Below are 19304 nucleotides of genomic sequence, written 5' to 3'. Positions count from 1 at the left end.
ATATACACTACCTGACAAAAGTCTTATCGGGATAAGGGATAAGTTTTAGGAACAGCAAATAATAACTTGACTTCTAGTTGATCATTTGGTATCAGAAGTGGCTAATATAAAAGGCAAAGGCCTCTAGATTACACTTATTTTACTAAAATAAAATATGATCATGGCTTGATTTTAAATTATTTAATTAGCACAGTAAAGTCTGACTTTGCTTAGACAAAAGTCTTGTCACTAAAAAAGACTGTACAGTATAAAAATAATGTCCAGTATAGAATATAAAGTCATGCTGCAGTGGAAAAAGAAGGAATGTTGTGTCTGACTCCCATGAGCTCCCATTTTGACAAAGAAGGCAAAGAAAGTATTCTTGCAGGACTCCCAAAGTATATTAAGATTATTTGGATTCATCTTCAATTCCTCCTCCATCTTACCCCAGATATGCTCAATAATGTTCATGTCTGGTGACTGGGCTGGCCAATCTTGGAGCATCTTTGCTTTCAGGAACTTTGATGTGGAGGCTGAAGTATGAGAAGGAGCGCTATCCTGCTGGAGAATTTGCCCTCTCCTGTGGTTTGTAATGTAATGGGCAGCACAAATGTCTTGATACCTCAGGCTGTTGATGTTGCCATCCACTCTGCAGATCTCTCACACGCCCCCATACTGAATATAACCCCAAACCATGATTTTTCCTTCACCAAACTTGACTGATTTCTGTAAGAATCTTGGGTCCATGCTGGTTCCAATAGGTTTTCTGCAGTATTTGTGATGATTAGGATGCAGCTCATCAGATGATTCATCAGAAAAATCTACTTTCTGACACTTTTACAAATGATCAACTAGAAGTCAAGTTATTATTTGTTGTTCTTACAACTGGGGTCGACAACAAGACTTTCAACAGGTAGTGTACAGTTAAATGCAAATTTATAATCTCTCCTGTGCAATTTCCCAAGTGATATTTCCACAGTGTTTCCTATTTTATACATTTTTTTGTTTAAGTTTGCTTGGTATAAAAGCAGTTTAGTCTTTTTTTGTAATGATTTGTAAGGTCAATATTATTAGCCCCCTTAAGAAATGATTTATTTCGATTGGCTACAAAACATCCACTGTTGTCAAATGACTTGCCTAATTAACCTAGTGAAGTTTTTAAATGCCATTTCAAGCACTAGCATAAATAGCTAGTAACATTATGTGCTGTCATTAAGACCAAAGAAATTAGTTATGAAGACTATTATGTTTAAAAATGTATATATATATAACCTTCTATACATTAAAAAGCACTTTGGAAATATTTAAAAAGAGAGTTAATAATTTTGACCTTAACTGTATTAAATAATCAATATAAATTCACAATATTCAAGCATGTGTCTATAATTAATATTAATATATTTTTTACAATTTATTGACTCCAATCTTTTAGACGGTAGTGTAAAAACCATTGAAATAAACAGTGAGCTATGCCCTTTTTCATTTTTAATGATTCACAATGAGCAATTATGGAAATATCTCAAAGGGATCGAATGTGTTTTTTGATATCAGGGTGAAATATGACAAGTTTTATTTTTATTTTTATCAGATTTCTCCATTTTTTGAAGGATTTCAAAGGTCTCAGAGAAAGGCAAGTTTAGTTAAGTTAGCATCAACATTAATGAACCAGTGTCTCGGACCAATCTACAGTGTGTTTATGTTTATATTTAATCACTTTAACTGATGAAAGCTATTAGTTACTAGTTAATTAGATGAAGTTATTAGTAACTCATTCGTTTTCCTTTGGCTTAGTCTCTATTTCAGAGGTCGCCACAGTGGAATAAACCGCCAACTATTCCGGCATATGTTTTACGCAGCAGATGCCCTTTCAGCTGCAACCCAGTACTGGGAAACACTCATACACACTTCTATTCACACACACTCATACACTATAGCCCATTTATTTTATTCAATTCCCCTATAGCGCATGTGTTTGGACTGTGGGGGAAACCCACGCCAACACGAGGAGAACATGCAAACTCCACACAGAAATGCCAACTGGCCCAGTTAGGACTCGAACCAGCGACCTTCTTGCTGTAATTAACCACTGAGCCACCGTGCAGCCAATATTAGTAGCTAATAAGCTTAACGTTTTGGATTTTGGTTGTAAATCTGCTTTGAAACAATAATCATTGTGATTATTGCGCTACACAAATAAACTTGAACTGAAATGACTACAGTAAAAGTTTAATGGAACTTTCTTTCAGTACCACACGTCTACACTCAGAAACATAAAATAAAGCACATGCTCTCGTCCAACAGACGTCTGCTTTTGTGTCAACTCCCTTACCTTGGCTGGAGCTTTTGGAGTTAAGCACTGGAATTGGGTCAAACTGGTTATCGGAGCTCTGGTCTCCAGTCTCAGAGGACTGAAAGCCTGAGAGTGGGTGATTCTGATCTGATGCTGTATGATGTTAGTGCCACAGAAGAGGAAACAAACAAAAAGACATTGAGGAAAGTGTTAGGAAGCCAGAGTGAAAATAATAGTCAAGCAAGAGCATAGGAGCTTTTGCGCAGTGGGCTGAATGAATTCAATAAATAAACCCAACTGTTTAACTCTAGGGGAGTTGCAAAATGAGCATATCTCCCCCTAAAAAGTAGTGCTATTAATCTATGGCTCATCATAGACAGTTGAAGTCAGAATTATTTGCCCCCCTGTTTATTTTTCCCCAATTTCTGTTTAACGGAGAGCAGAGTTTTTCAACATTTCTAAACGTAATAGTTTTAATAATTCATTTCTAATAACTGATTTATTTTGTCTTTGCCATGATGACAGTAAATAATATTTGACTAGATACAAGACACTTCTATACAGCTTAAAGTGACATTTAAAGGCTTAACTAGGTTAATAAGGTGAACTAGGCAGGTTAGGGTAATTAGGCAAGTTATTGTTTAACGATGGTTTGTTCTGTAGACTATCTGGAAAAAAATAGCTTAAAGGGGCTAATATAGTTGTACCTTAAATGGCTTTAAAAAAATTTTAAATGGCTTTTTTTTCTAGCTGAAATAAAACAAATAAGACGTTCTCCAGAAGTAAAAATATTACTAGACATAGTGTTAAAATGTCCTTACTCTGTTAAACATTGTTTGGGAAATATTTAAAAAAGAAAGAAAAACTCAAAAGGGGGCTATTAATTCTCATTTCAACTGTATGTCAAGCAGTGTAATTAGTTATGCGAGTTACATAATGATATTACTTTTCTAAATAACAAATAAAGTAATGCATTACTTAAAAAATAAGTAATATTAAAATGTGAGTTCCTTTTTTAAATATTTAATGCAAGTTACTTTTTAATAGATACCAGTATCGGAAACACTTGCCGATACTGCAACAAGTCTGGCATTGGTATCGGCGAGTATTCGAAACCATAAACCGATCTAAAACATCTTTTTAAACGTGACACATGCCTGCTAGCTTTGCTTAACACTGAAAACCTGGAGTCAGTTCTTCTTTGCTGCTTAGAATGCAAAGAGAGGAGGACACAACAAACTGAATTTTCTGATTTTTAAGTTTCAAAGAGGTTATTTTTTCTATATTATTCATATTCATTTTCTATATTTCTGCAGGTATACTGTAAAACTTGCTTAGTTTTTTTCAGTTTATGGTGTTTCATTTGTGGCTGAACTTGTTTCAGTAAAGTACTGTAAAATATTATACCACTGAATGTTTGATAATAAAAATGTCCAGATAGTATTAATATTCTAGTTCACTGCATGTATTTGTTTGCGTTTTATTAATTCTAATTAATTTGAATGAATTCTGTCCCTTTATACAGGGCTAGTAGTATACTACAGACAAACTTTTTCTACAGACAGACAGTCAGTTATCGGTGCAGTACTCAGTATCGGCCAGTACCCAGAGCTTAGGTATCAGAATCGGTATCGGGAAGGGATAAAGGGTATCGGAACATCCTTATTTTTTAGTTTAATTAATTCGTTTTAAAAAAATAACTTGCTGAATCACATGCTCAATGAGAGAATGCGCTTCCCACGGGAACAGACATAAATGAAAATGGCAGGCAAGAACTTTACATTTCTGTCATGAAAGTATTCTTATTATTCTGAATGCATTGAAGAAAATTAAAAGGAGATTTTCTCGATTGACAGTGATTTTACTTAAAACAAATTGTACAAAAATATGAAACATAGTCTTTAAACTTTCAGTAATCTGTATATACGGCATGTAGATCTCAGAGTTCAGGAGGTTCTCAAAAGACAACACCATCCTAAACTGTTATTTCTGGATGTGTTTTGTTATGGGTAACATATTTATTCTTTAAATTATACTTTAAGTGGAATATTAGCATCTTGCTAAATAGCAAGCAAAATATTATATACTGCCATCATGGCAAAAAAACAAAAAACAATTAGTTATGTAAACTAATATGTTAAAAATGTGTCGAAAAACAGCCTTTTTTGAACTATTATTTTTTTACGTGTTTTTTTAAAGGTAAATGAAGGTGCAAATTATGAAAGGAACTCAAAAGTAACAAGTAACATAAAGCATTACTTACCATAAACAGTAACTAAGTAACGCAACTATTTACTTTTTAGAGGGAGTAATCTCAATATTGTAGTACATTACTTTCAAAAGTAACCAAGTAACGTAATGCAACTAGTTACTTTACGGAGTAACTCAATATTGTAAAGCATCACTTTCAAAAGTAACTAAGCAATGCAACTAGTTACTTTTTAGAGGGAGTAATATCAATATTGTAGTACATTACTTTCAAAAGTAACCAAGTAACGTAATGCAACTAGTTACTTTACGGAGTAACTCAATATTGTAAAGCATTACTTTCAAAAGTAACTAAGCAATGCAACTAGTTACTTTTTAGAGGGAGTAATATCAATATTGTAGTACATTACTTTCAAAAGTAACTAAGTAACGTAATGCAACTAGTTACTTTAAGGAGTAACTCAATACTGTAAAGCATTACTTTCAAAAGTAACCAAGTAACGCAACTAGTTACTTTTTAAGAAGTAACTCAATATTACAATGCACTAATTTCAACAGTAATTAAGAAACCCAACTAGTTACTTTTTCGGAGAGTAACTCAATATTATAAAGTTTTACATTCAAAAGTAATTAAGTACGTAATGCAACTAGTTACGTTAAGGAGTAACTCAATATTGTAAAGCATTACTTTCAAAAGTAACTATGTAATGCAACTAGTTAGTTTTTAAGAAGTAACTCAGTAACTCAATAACCAAGTAACCCAACTAGTTATTTTTGGGGGAGTAACTTAATATTATAATACATTACTTTCAAAAGTAACTAAGTAACGTAATGCAACTAGTTACTTTAAGGAGTAACTCAATATTGTAAAGCATTGCTTTCAAAAGTAACCAAGTGATGCAACTAGTTACTTTTTAAGAAGTAACTTAATATAACAATGCATTAATTTCAACAGTAACCAAGTAACCCAACTAGTTACTTTTTTGGAGAGTAACTCATTATTGTAATGCAATACTTTCAAAAGTAACTTTCCCCAACACTGCTGGCTGTACTGTATGCACAGAGGTCTTACCCTGGTGGGATGGTCCACTGCTCAAAGCAGTAAACTGGTCCACAGATGGTACAGGCAGGGACGAGGGGGAAGACAGCAGTAGACCCCCAGCAGAGGGGTGAGAGAGAAGCGAACCATCCAGAAGTGAATCCCGTCCAACCAAACATTCTGGAGGGCAAGCGTGAAGGATAAAGAATGACAGAGCAGAAGCAATTGAGAATATGTATAGTTGAACAAAAAGGCCCAAGTGGAAGAGATGAAAGAGAGTGCAGACGAAATATGAAGACACAGAGGATGGGGAAAAAGAATCCAGAGAGAAGCTCTGCAGCAGAAGTGAATGAAGACACGACATGCTTTACAAAAGGTTGATTTCACATCATTTAGTGTTCTGAAATGTGTGAAAATACAAGATGACATACTCAGAGTTTCTCCAGGTTTCACAAGTCAAATTTAAGACATTTTAAGACTGCTATAGATAATATTTCCAAGCTAAATGGTAAGGATTTTGTTTTATGGCCCGGTTGGGCCAGTGGAAAAGATTTTTACTTGCTCCATCAAAAAAAATCTAATTGAGTTAGTTCTTATAAATATTATCCTTTTTTTTCCAACATAACTTCATTTTTTAAGTTTTAAAACTACATTGAGTTAAAATGTATGCAGAATAAGATGCCTGTCCTTGTCAGTGTCCTCACCAGGTAGCTATAAATCATAAATATTCAAACCAATGTTATTGTAAGGAACATAATTAATCCATATTGGTGAATACTTAATAAATAAAACCTTTGTAAAACGTTTTATTGAGATGGATTGGATGGTTATTGGCCAGACTTTGTACCTTTACATGGACATAGAAAAAAAAATAAGATCTGTTTGAAACATTTTAGGACCTACAACACAATTTTTAGGCCTTTAAGGCCTAAATTGTAGTGTTTTTAAAGAGGTTTCTTTCTTAAGAGATTTTAAGACTTTAAATACTCTGCATACATCCTGATCATGTAATGTTCATTGTTTGAGCCAGCAATGTCGTTCCGGTCAGCATCCATGATGCTTGAGTAAAAAAAATCTCATATAAACTGCAGTTTAATGTCAGGGGTAAAACAATCACCACTTGTTAGGGTTAAAATTGAATTTAATTTATACCTAAAATAGTGCCCTGTGAAATGTGAATTTATTAACAAATCAAGATTTCTTAAAATGTCTTAATGCAATCAATAGAAATGTGAGCAGCTCTTTATTTTTTGTAAAACTAGAGATGTTTAAAATCAGAATATACACAAACATTATGTGAAATAATTATTATTAATAATATCTGTGGCATAATTTGCAAGTTCATTCTTCTGTGTTGTATTAATATAGATTTATATTAATATATAGTTGAAACAAACCTTTATTTTTGCAAGTTCTATGTATATTTGACGAGAATTTGTCTCAAATTAAGCTCTGGACATTAAATAAATGTGTTCTAAACCTGCATATCATTGTTTGATTACGTGTTCAGCAACACTTATTCATCCAACCTTACTCAACCTGTTTGATGACAATCCAAGTTATACAGAAAAATTCCATTTTATTATTATTTTTATGAAAGAAATAAAAACCAACAGCATGAGCTATTCAGTACAACTACAAACAACAAGCCCAAAATAAGAGCAATAACGTAATGAGTTACAATATGTGATTCACACTGCAATGTAGTTTGATATTTTGGTCAGCAGGTGGAGCTCCTGACAATGCAAACCTCCACCCTGGATTGCCTGCATCAATTTCTGGAAAGGTGACGCAGCACATTGAGAATTTTAAAGAAATATTTTGTAGGTCACGTCCTGTAGCATGATCAACAATGTGCCGCTTATTAATTTATGTTTTGTTGCCAAACTAATTAAGTGCTCATCAATCATCTAAACCAATCTACATGTTCTCATAAACAAGCGATGACAAGTTACATCACTGCCAATGAGGACAGATGAGGTCATATGCTCATTGTGCATGTTTACTTCTGTGGACAGACTTGCTGTAGTTAACTTATTAAGGGGTCCTATTACGCAAAAATCACTTTTATAAGGGGTTAAAACACAGTTAAGTGGTGGCAGTCTGTGAATATAGCCAGCTTGTAAAAGTAAACATTAATTAATTCCACTTATTTATGATCACATTTCATAAAAACAGTCTACAGAAACAATTAAATTTACATTCTCCCATTGTACGTGTCATCAAAGGAGGAAAGTGACCATTAGTGACCATCTCTCCCTCATTAGCATAAGTGTTGTTTTTGAATCTGCCACTATGCTGACACATAGGCACCTGAAGCTCTGCCTCTTTTGAAAAGAGCACAATCTCACTTGAGTTTAAGGTGACAGTCAGCAAAACGGCACAATTAGGATCAAAACGTAATAGGATCAGATCAGTTTCAAAAAACATTATTTGTGGGGCGTTCTGAGCTGAAACTTCACACACTCTAGGGACATCAGAGACTTATTTTACATCTTGTAAAAAAAGAAGCATATTAGTGGCATTTTAATTCATAATTAAATTTATATTAAGATTGTATAGAATGCTAAATGATTTGAAAATAAACTTATAAATAACCAATGATTTGGGTTTTTAAACGTGTAAATACCGATATCTTTGAAAACGGTGGCCGATATAATTGTTTTTAATTAAATAAATAATTACATTTAAATAAAAATTGAATACAATGCTAAATAATGAGAAAATTAACTTATAAATAACTGACCGATATTGTTTTTAAAGGCAAATATACCGATATCTTTAAAAACAGGGTGGCCGATATTTAGCCGATATAATGGTCTTTATAGTAATTAATAATTACATCTAAATTGAGATTGTATAAAATGCTAAATGATTTGACAATTAACTAATAAATAACCAACGGAAGTGTTTTTTAAGGCTAAAAATACCGAAATGTTGAAAAACAGCGTGGCCATTATTTAGCTGATATAATTGTTTTTATTTTAATTCATAGCTACATTTAAATTAAGATTGTATAAAATGTTAAATATTTGGAAATTAACTTATAAATAATCGACCGATATGGGTTTTTTAAAGACTATAATACCAATATATTAAAAAACAGGGTGGCTGATATTTAGCCAATATAATTTATTTTATTTGAATTAATAATCACATTTAAATTAAAACGTTATAAAAGGCCAAATAGTTAGTAAATAAACTTTTTTAAAAAGTTAATAAAATTTAAACAATGGTTGTTTCTCAACAGGTTTGGGCAAGAACCTTCGACGATATATCTCCCTCATAAGCACAAGACAATAATCTTGTATTGATCTGCCACTATGCTGACACATAGGCACTTGTAGCTCCGCCTCTTTTGAAATGAGCACAATCTCATTTGAGTTTACAGTGACAGTTTCACAGAGTTCTAAAACATTATTTGTATGGTATTTTAAGCTGAAACTTCACACACACTCCAGAGACAGAGACTTATCTTGTAAAAAGGCGCATAATAGGTCCCCTTTAAGTGTTTCCTATAAACCTAAAGCATTTTACAGGAAAGCTAGCCCATGTAAACATCTATGCTAGGTAATAATTGACAGTGATGATGTCATCCACATCATCTAACAGGTGTTTCAGCCTAATGTCACCAAATTCATATCCAAGTAATGAAGAATAGAAGCATATTTAGAGAATAGCTGACCTGGAAGTGCAGCTGATTTAAGATCAGTCTGTAGAGGATCCAGACCAGGGATCAGCGAATCCATTCCAGCTGTACAAAGAGAAAAATAAAACAGACAAACATGATCTTTTTTGTTTTGTTTTTTGAGTAGCAAAGTTAAAGATAGGAGGTGTTCATGGTGACGTCAATTCACTCCATGCATTCAGAGATACACAGATGTCTGATTTATGCGACTGCATACACAAATTTGTTGTACAGACACAAAGTAGTAAGTCAGAAACATGTAATATTAGGGACATCCATGAGTTACGATGAGCTGAAGTGAAAAAACAATCAACATTAAAGAACATCGAAGGTCAATAGCTCCTTTTATACTGTCTGGTCAGAGTGAGCAGGGACTGCATCGGTACGGTCAGGGCCTACAGTACTGAAGCTTGGGCAGTTAGGCTGAAATCATGTTGTGTTTCCACTGTAGGGGCAATAGCTCGCAGTAGAGCATGAAATCCCCGCTCTAATTATGTTTTTGATCAGGGTTGGAGCTGAACACTGCAGGAAGGTACAGTAGATCTCCAGGAACAGGAACCCCTGATCTATAGTCTCTCATCAGGCCGGCCAGCGCCTACAGTCATGAAGCTTGAGCAGTGAGACCAAAGTCAAGTCATGTGTCTACTGTCGGGCCTTGCAGCATTAAAACTTCACTCTAGTTGGCGCAAAAGCCTAGTGGTTAGCACGCCGACATATGATGCAATAGCACATCAGGGGCCTCATGTACGAAGACTTGCGTGGAAATCTTACTAAAACGTTGCGTACGCACAAAAATGTGCGTACGCAGAAAAAATTTCAGATGTATGAAACACTGCATACGCCGAATCTCACGCATATTCTTTTGTACATCTGAATGAACGTGAAACTGAGCGCAACATGCACGAGCACAAAACCCCTCCCTGCCTCCTCCCCCGTATGAATATGCTAATGACTATGCTAATGGAAAAACCCAACGAAAAAGCAATGGAAAAAGCAAGCAAGAAGAGAAACTTTGAACAGAATGTGAATTGGAGGTGCTGCTTTCGGAGGTAGACCGGAGAAAAGCGGTGTTATTTGCAAGTTTGTTCTTCGGAATTAACAACAAAAGAAAAAAATAGAGTGGGAGAGTTTAGCTGATGCGGTCAACACAGTTGGGTCTGAACATATCGCAGTGAGTGCATTAAAAAAAAAAAACAAATAGTGTGGTTTATACCTGTAAAATGTTGCAGGACGCTTAACAGTCTCAGTGGCGCGCTCGTAAGACGCATGTGATCATGAATTGAAACGTTCGAGCATGAACTCGGCTCGAATCCAGCGTCTGATGAACTCTTTCTTGTTTTTTCCCCCCGCTACATATCAGATTTTGCCAACTATTTATCACGAGAAAGACAAGTAGGCATCATCAATAAGTTCATATCAATAAGCATCATATTTTATTTGCACATTTATTGAATGGAAATGTTTCTGATTCACGTATGCAAATTCATCTTCAGATAGTGTCTTTATAGCAATGTGCGTGCAGTAGATCGCTCAGATTACATTGGGAAAACAGGCGACTGCTGCAAATTGTGCTTTAATGTTTAGCTGGTCAAATGTATGGTATGGAAACCTTATATACCCGCTGAACCCGTCTCATACAGCTGCCATTGCAAGGCTCAGACACTTTGTAGAGAGCAATTTAACACAACTGCCTCTAGGAGTCGCCAATGGAAATAAAACAGACACGCACAAAAAATGTGCGTACGCCTGCCAGAAAGCTGCCGTGAAGCTGCGCACATTCCCACGTTCAGTTCATTGTTAGTAAATCCAAACGTGAGCGATTCTGAGCGTGAAACCTGGCGTACGCAAAGTTTTTGTGCGTACGCAGCGTTGATACATGAGGCCCCAGGACTTTCCGAGTTCAAATCTCGGCTCAAGGACATTTCCCTACCCCACCCCCCCCTCTCTCTCAAACTCGATTCCTGTCTAAATACTGTCCTATCTAATAAAGGCAAAAAGGCCAAAAATAAATCTTAAAATTAAAAAAAAACTCCACTCACAGTATGCCCCCGAATCAACTGCAGAAAACCCATCCAGTTCAGGAAACGATTTAGATGGAAACAACTGAAGTGAACAAATTACATGTTACTGTACAGCAATAAATTATACAGTATTTATATCCGTCTGTCTATAGCAGGGGTGACCAACGCTGAGTCCGAAATCACATACATCCATACTATACAGTACATTAAAGACAGTGCGTAAGCAGTGTAGTTTGTCTGAATTCACAAAAGTAAAAAAAAAAGTAGGCAAGAAGTACCCGGGTGCCTTACTACTTCCAGTGAGATTCTGAAGTGAGCATCTGATGGACGCTACTTTATGCCATGATGCCACTAGAGAACTCTTGTACGGGAGTGAAGCGACGGAACTAACACTGGTAGGTCACCTGATAATGACAAATGGCGGATGTAGTAGGTCTGTGTTCCTCTAATGTACTTCTCTAACAGTCGTGTAGTAAACTCAAATTTAGCACCTACTGAGTAGTAGCAGATTTAAGACGCAGCCCAAGAATTACCTTAATGCAGATTTCAGTTGTAACCCTTATCACACACACCTGCCTGTAATTATCAAGTGCTGCTCAGGTCCTAATTAATTGGTTCAGGTGTGTTTGATCAGGGTTAGAGCTGAACTCAGCAGGAAGGTAGATCTCCCGGAACAGGGTTCAGCACCCCTAGTCAACAGTCTTTCATCGGGCCGGCACAGTGCCTACAGTCCTGAAGCTTGAGCAACGAGAACGAAATCAAGTCATGTTTCCACTTTGGGGCCAATAGCTCGCAGTGCAGCATTAAAACTCCACCCTAAGTATGCCCCCGAATCAACTGCAGAAAACCCATCCAGTTCAGTGAGAAGAGGAAAGTACAACACACCATCATCATGAAATGATTTAAATAAAACAACTGAAGCGAACAAATTAGGTGTTACTGTACTGCATTAAACTATATATACAGTATTTATACCTGTCTATAGAAGGGGGGACCAACACTGCGTCCGAAATCGCATGCTTCCATACTATATAGTACGTTAAAAACAGTATGTGAGCAGAGTAGTATGTCTGAATTCACAGAATTCAAAAAACAGTAGGCGAGAAGTACCTGGATGATCTACTACTTTTGATGAGATTCTGAAGTGCCCATCTGATGGACGCTACTTTATCCCATGATGCCATAAGAGAACTGATACTGGTAGATCAAGTGATAACGACCCTGCTGGAAAATCCAGCTTAAACCAACCTAGGATGGTTGGCTGATTTTAGCTGGTCAACCAGCCTGGTTTTAGAGGGGTTTTGGCCATGTCCACGATGGTTTCCAGTCATTTCCAGCCTGGTCTAAGCTGGTCAGGCTGGAAAGTGACTAGCTAGAAGAGAGAATACTCAGTGGGGAGGGGTGAAAATACGAGGAGAGCAGAGGGTAAGGAGAAGGATGAAGAGGAGACTAAAACCAGAAGGAAAGCAGAGGAAAATTACAGTGAACCACTTAAGTCACATGGCATATTTTGACAATGTTTTTGGGTCTTTTCTGAACTTTGAATGTCTTGTGAACCTTTCTGTCTGTGGAGGATCAGGGAGCTCTCGGGTTTCATCTAAAACAGGGGGGCCTACAGGTGTCCTGCAGATTTTAGCTCCAACTTGCCTCAAAACACCTGTTAGGATGTTTCTAGAAAGCCTAGTAAGAGCTTGATTATCTAGCCCAGGTGTGTCTGATTGTGGTTGGACTTAAACTTTGCAGGGCACCAGCCCTCCAAAACCGAGTTTGGACTCCCCTGATCTAAAGTATCTTCATTTGTCTTCAGAAGATACACAAAGGTCTTAGGAGTTTGGAACAACATGAGGGCGAGTAATTAGTAACGGAATTTTCATGTTTGGGTGATCTAACCCTTTAAAGCCCCATTTACACTACGAGCAACAAGTGACCGTTCACTTCAGTGGAGAGCTGGTGACTTCCAGCGACCTCCGGCTACACGAGAAACGATGACAGATGTGGGCATGTCTAGTGACGTCTAGTTAAGAATCCTTCAACTTAATTCAAATGAAGAGCGACTGGTGCGAACAACAGAAAATGTGAGCATCAACAGAGCTCAAGTGATCCTCTCTCAGCTCCTGTACTAGTCAGTTGTGTCTCCGTGTTCATGCTATAGACCAGGGGTCACCAATCTCAGTCCTGGAGGGCCGGTGTCCCTCCAGGGTTTAGTTCCAACTTGCCTCAACACCTGCCTGGTTGTTTCAAGTACACCAAGTAAGACCTTGATCAGCTTGTTCAGGTGTGTTTGATTAGAGTTGGAGCTAAAATCTGCAGGACACCGGCCCTCCAGGAACGAATTTTGTGACCCCTGCTATAGACCTTCACAGACTGGCTTTTGCAGCAGATAAATAGTAACACTGACAAACAACATGATTTATTCATGTTTAGCTTTGTATTAAAGCATTTTATAAAGGGAATCAATTTATATGTATGGTTTTACCTCCAAACTGTTTATTTTTAGCGTCAAAAAACTCATTTGCTCTAAATATCCTTATAAACATTGACATCCATTTGCATATTCAGCCACTACTCAGAACGAAAGGCGGCTACAAAGTCACTGATAGTGTGAATAAGGCCTAAGGCAGGTTTGAAGTAGAGGTCTGCATTCCCGCGGCTGTCCCGCAGGCGCCGCGGGACCCGACCAGATTTCTACGGCGCGGGTATAAATTTCCGAATCAATCACGGGAGCGGTCGGTAACAGGTTTAATTTGGGACGGGAGCGGGCTGTCTAGCAATATCGCTCCCAACTCCCGAGTGAGCACGCGTATGTATGTGTGTAAATGAAATAGCGCGATGCTGTGTTTAGCGTGTTTGTTACAGTGTGTGTGTATGTATGCGCACGCGCAAATGAGAGGTGTGTGTGTGTGCGTCTGTGTGTGCGTCTGTGTGTGCGTCTGTGTGTGCGCGCGTGCGCGAATGAGAGATAGAGAGCTTTGCCTCATTGCCTGTGTTTGTGCTTGGTGCTTATAAGTGTGTGTTAGAGGGCGCGCGCGCGCGAATGAGAGAGAAAGCTTTGTCTGTGTGTGTGTGTTTATACAGACATCTTGTTATAGGCTGTATGGACTGTATAGCTGGGTGATTTTTCGGTTTTGTTCTCCCCCCGCTCTTTAGCGGGATCGGGCGCGGCGGATAGAAAACGGGGCGGGTCGGGCAGCGGGACATCAAGTGCTTAATATAAGCGGGAGCGGTCGGGTTCCGGCTAAAACCTGGCGGGTGCGGGCTTGAGCGGGATTCAAAATTTAGTCCCGCGCAGATCTCTAGTTTGAAGTCGAGGGATTGCAGGTATCAAACACTGCACTAGCAAGGTGTACTTTAAAAAGAAGCCAGTGAGTGTACAAAAGCACATTGTGTGAAACACTGGAGTGGGCTTACGTAGGAAAGAGGCTCTCAACCCTTTTCCTGGAGTCAGCCAGCACTGCACATTCTAGACGTCTCTGTGGTCCGACACACCCATTTCATGTATTTGGAGCTTCAACTGCAGAGCTGATGACCTAAATATGGTGTGTTTGAGGAGGGACACATTCAAAAAGTGTTTGGGTGGGGGTGCTCCAGAAACAGGTGCAGATCAGCAGTTGTCAATCCTAGTCCTCTCGACCAGCAACAGCAATGTTCAGCTGCTATTTCAAATATGCTCTTTCTGTTCGTCTTGTTGGTTATGGTCACCCCTCCCTCAGCCCCTGGCACAAGAGATTCTTACTGCTGGCTCAGCAATATTTTGGTGCTACAGTACCTAATCACTTTTCCTGGCTCAGAGACTATGCTTTGGGCGTTGAAAGAAAAAGAACTGATTTGTAAATAGACTAAAACCACAACTTAAACTGACTTGGTGTAAAATGTCGGTGCACTACTCCATAAGGCAAGGGTGTCCAAACTTGGTCCTGGAGGGCTGCTGTCGTGCTGAGTCTAGCTCTAACTTGCTTTAACACACCTGCCAGGAACACCTAAAAGGAGCTTGATAAGTTCAGGTGTGTTTGATTAGGGTTGGAGCTAAACTCTCCAAAACACCGGCCCTCCAGGACCGAGTTTGGACACCGCTTCCAATAAGGCTATCTGCACCAACCACGACATACTCATAAGACCAATCAAATCTTGCAAGACACAACTGATCTTGCAAGTGTTGAATGGTCAGATAGGGTAACTACATAGATATATACACTAGATATCGCATAGGGACCCTGAGCATGCGTCAATAGCGCCGCCACATTGGTACAGTGCTCCCAGGACAAATGTCATTCAACCGCACTAGTCAAGACAGTGTTATTACGTGAAGATGCGGGACTTTAGCGCTGTCTACGGGTGTAGTAACGAGCAAACAAAGAAAACAAAGCACAAAGGCAGAACATTCCATAGGTAATATTAAGTTTTTTCCTGTTTTTGTATGCTATGAACTTTTATGCTAATCAGGTAACGTTATTGATGATAACAGTCACTTACTGCATTCACCATACGGCAAAGCAGCTCCAACTCGCACTTAACACTCGGCTTATGCTAGTTTTGTTGATTAAATCAGCAAACAATGCAAAAGAAATATGACAACGAGATGCTGCGCTGTCAGAAACTTGTATTATTGTCGGCTATCTTTAGTGAAAGAGTCGTTCGGGGGATTCATTCACAAACGAATCGCTCCCTCTGTCAGTATGAGAAGTGAAAGCAGTTGAGGACCTGTGTATCAGGACACGGATTAGATTAAATTTAACAGGGAGGGTGAATAGCACATTTCTGTACACACAAACACAAGCTTTTTGTCAGGAATGCCCGTGCGGTCACTGATCCATCAATGTAGAAAAGTGATGTAAAATTATAATTTTCGTAATTAGAAAAAAAAATTACATACTAACATCCAGGAAAACTACCGATCATAGATATATGTGTATATGTGTATATCTCTGGCTTTGCATGGCCACAGTCCTCCACTGTACCTTGGTCCCGCATTCATTTCAAAGGAGCGCTACCCTGTAGCAAGATGGCGGCGCTATTGACGCATTCCGTCCAATAGACAACAATAGGCCAGGCGACATCTAGTGTATACATCTATGGGGTAACTATAGATGAACAACAGAGAATTTAAACTTGTTCTTTAACACAATATACTGGTAGATTTAAGACTTTTCAAGGCCTAAAATGTAGCTTTTGAGATTTTACTCATTTTAAGACTTTTTAAGACCCCGCAGATACCCTGAAATAAGATGTGAAGAGTGGTGGGTCGTGAGGACCAGGATTGAGAACACTTGTGTACAATACTACACTGTGAAGGAAACCTATTAGAGAGTTAGACAGACAATCCTTACTTCACAGGCTTGACGTTATTACAGAAAAAGAAATACTCAACCTCTAAGCAAGCTGTTAGTTAAACTGGAAAAAGTTTGAGATGGTGCAACTGGTTCGTTAAAGCAGTCACATGCGAATCAGTTGAGAATCACACTTTGCTGGAGTTTTACTCACAGTGTTTGATTGAAAAGAGGGATTTTGGATGAGGGTATGGGGAGAGGAGGAGGACTCAGGTCACTGAACAGCAGAACGCTCGCTTACCCACTTTCACTAAAGCAGAGAGTAAACATTCAACCTTAAAATATGTATGTGCTTAAAGTTTAAAAGACAGAGTCTGGGAGCTTCTATTACACAACTATGCAGTTTCTAGGACTTTAAAAGGGGATTTCATATTGGCTTCAATTGGTCCCTTGGTATTGCTACTATATTTTGTTGGTGAAAGTGTTTATCTCAATTTCCATGGAGCAAGAGTACACATGATTGCCAATTTCATGACTTTGCATCCCACAGCTCTCAAAAGGTTTACCTGCGCCTTAATTTACCCATAATGATCTGGTGTGTGTCATCAGATTCGCAGAGGATTAGCAGGGCTTATGTAAGAGCCGCAAGCGTTAATCCACTCTCTGTGCTTTCAGCTGAGAACGCATCTCTTTTACATGCAATGTCAAACGCTACAAATCTGAGAGATGATCATTAAAATCATACATCTGGAACATAACATGCCATTACATACTTACACAGAATGTGATCTATTAATATACAGTAGAAGACAACATTATTCACCTAATTGTAAAAATATAACTATAAGATGTAAATTGGCGCACAGTTCAGTAAATCCAGGAAACTAATGAATAAATTGCACGCAAAATTTACTAAATCAAAGGAACAAATTAATTAATTGTGTACACATTTTAGAAAAGCAAAGAAACAAATTAATAAATCATGAACACAATTTAGTAAATCAAGGGAACTATTATTAAATTGCGCACACATTATAATATAACGAAGGATTGAAATAATAAATTGTTCAAATTATTTAGTAAACCGAGGAAACTAATTAAGAGTGCACAATTCAGTACATTTAGGGAACGAATGAATAAATCATGTGAACAACAGTTAATAGAGAACAAATTAATGAAGTGTGCACACAATTCTGTAAATTGTAGGAATGAATTAACAAATTGTGTGCACAATTTAGTGAATTAAAGGAATGGGTTAAATTGAGTGCACAACTTAGTAAATCGAAATAACAATTTAATATATGGTGAACACAATTTAGTAAATCAAGGGCACTAATAAATAAATTATGTGCACAATTTAGTAAATCGAAGGAATAAATTAATAAATTGTGCGAACAGTTTAATAAATCAAAGGAACGAATTAATAAAATGTGGACAATTTAGTAAATTGGGGAAACTATTTTTAAATCGCACGCACAATTTAGTAAATCAGGGGAACTATTAGTAAACTGCACAAACAATTTAGTAAATCGAATAAACAAATTAATAAATTTTGCAAACAATCTAGAAAATTGAGGAAATTAATAAATTGTGCAAACAGCTTAGTAAATCGAGGGAACGATTTTGAAATGAAATTGTGCACAGTTTAGTAAATTGAAGGAATAAATTACATTGTGCACACAATTTAGTAAATCAAGAGAACAAATTAATAGATCACACGCACAATTTAGTAAATCAGGGGAACTATTTTTAAATTGCACAAACAATTCAGTAAATCAGGGCAACTATTTTTAAATTGCACGCACAATTTTGTAAACTGTAGGAACGAATCAAAAAAATGTGCACACAGTTTAGTAAATCGAAGGAATAAATTACATTGCGCACAGAATTTAGTAAATCCAAGGGAACAAATGAATAGATCGCACGCACAATTTAGTAAATCGAGAGAACTAACTAATAAAACACAAGCAGAATCTAGCAAATCGAATGAACAAATTATTAATACGTGCCTGCAATTTAGTAATTTGAAGGAACGAATAAACAAATCGCGTGCACAATTTAGTAAATTGAAGAAATACATTGCATTGTGCACACAATTTAGTAAATCGAGGGAAAAAGTTAATATGCGCAATTTAGTAAGTTGAGAGAACAAATTAATAAATGACACGCACTATTTAGTAAATCAAAGGGATGATTGAACAAATCCTGTTCACCATTTTGCAAATCCATTAAACAAATTAATAAATCCTGTCTTCAATTTAGTGAATTAAAGGAACAAATGAACAAATCGTGCGCACAATTTAGTAAATTAAAGGAATGAATGAACAAATTGTGCACACAATTTAGTAAATTGAAGGAAAGAATGAACAGATCTTGCGCACAATTTAGTAAATAGAGGAAACTAACAAATAAATGCACAAAATTTAGTAAATAGAGTAAACAAGTTAATAAATTCTGCGAACAATTTAGTAAATCTAAATTAATAAATTAATGTGCACACAATTTAGTAAATTAAATGGATGAATGAACAAATTGTGCACACAATTTAGTGAATCGAAAGAACGAATTACATTGCGCACACAATTGAGTAAATCTAGAAAATTAAAAGATCACGTGCACAATTTAGTAAATCAAGGGAACTAATGTATAAATCATGCACAAAATTTAATAAATCGGAAGAACAAAGTAATCAATTGTGCAAACAATTCAGTAAATTTAACCAACAAATGAACCAATAGTGTACAAAATTTAGTAAATAAAAGGATTATATTAAATTGTCTGCACAACTTATAGTAAATGGTGCACAGTCATTTAT

The 19304-nt window shown here is 36.9% G+C and overlaps 1 protein-coding gene across 16 annotated transcripts in view; it reads right to left on the bottom strand.

The window, feature by feature from the left end:
• aak1a (AP2 associated kinase 1a) overlaps positions 1 to 19304 on the bottom strand; it is a 94538-nt gene that overhangs the window by 15903 nt on the left and 59331 nt on the right. For 6 of the 16 annotated variants that reach the window (XM_005167312.6, XM_005167313.6, XM_005167315.6 and 3 more), the window contains 3 exons: positions 9202 to 9270; positions 5550 to 5696; positions 2309 to 2422 (listed from right to left, as the gene is read on the bottom strand). In XM_005167312.6, coding sequence (XP_005167369.1) covers positions 2309 to 2422; positions 5550 to 5696; positions 9202 to 9270 — 330 coding nt within the window. Of the gene's footprint in view, positions 1 to 2308; positions 2423 to 5549; positions 5697 to 9201; positions 9271 to 16703; positions 16800 to 19304 lie in introns of those variants that run through there. The other 10 variants (XM_068223230.2, XM_073911209.1, XM_068223232.2 and 7 more) reach the window with 6 other exon arrangements.

Source organism: Danio rerio, chromosome 8, assembly GCF_049306965.1.
Source record: "Danio rerio strain Tuebingen ecotype United States chromosome 8, GRCz12tu, whole genome shotgun sequence".
Taxonomy (NCBI): Eukaryota; Metazoa; Chordata; class Actinopteri; order Cypriniformes; family Danionidae; genus Danio; species Danio rerio.
The sequence above is the reverse complement of the archived record's forward strand: the minus strand, read 5'-3'. Positions and strand labels throughout refer to the sequence as shown.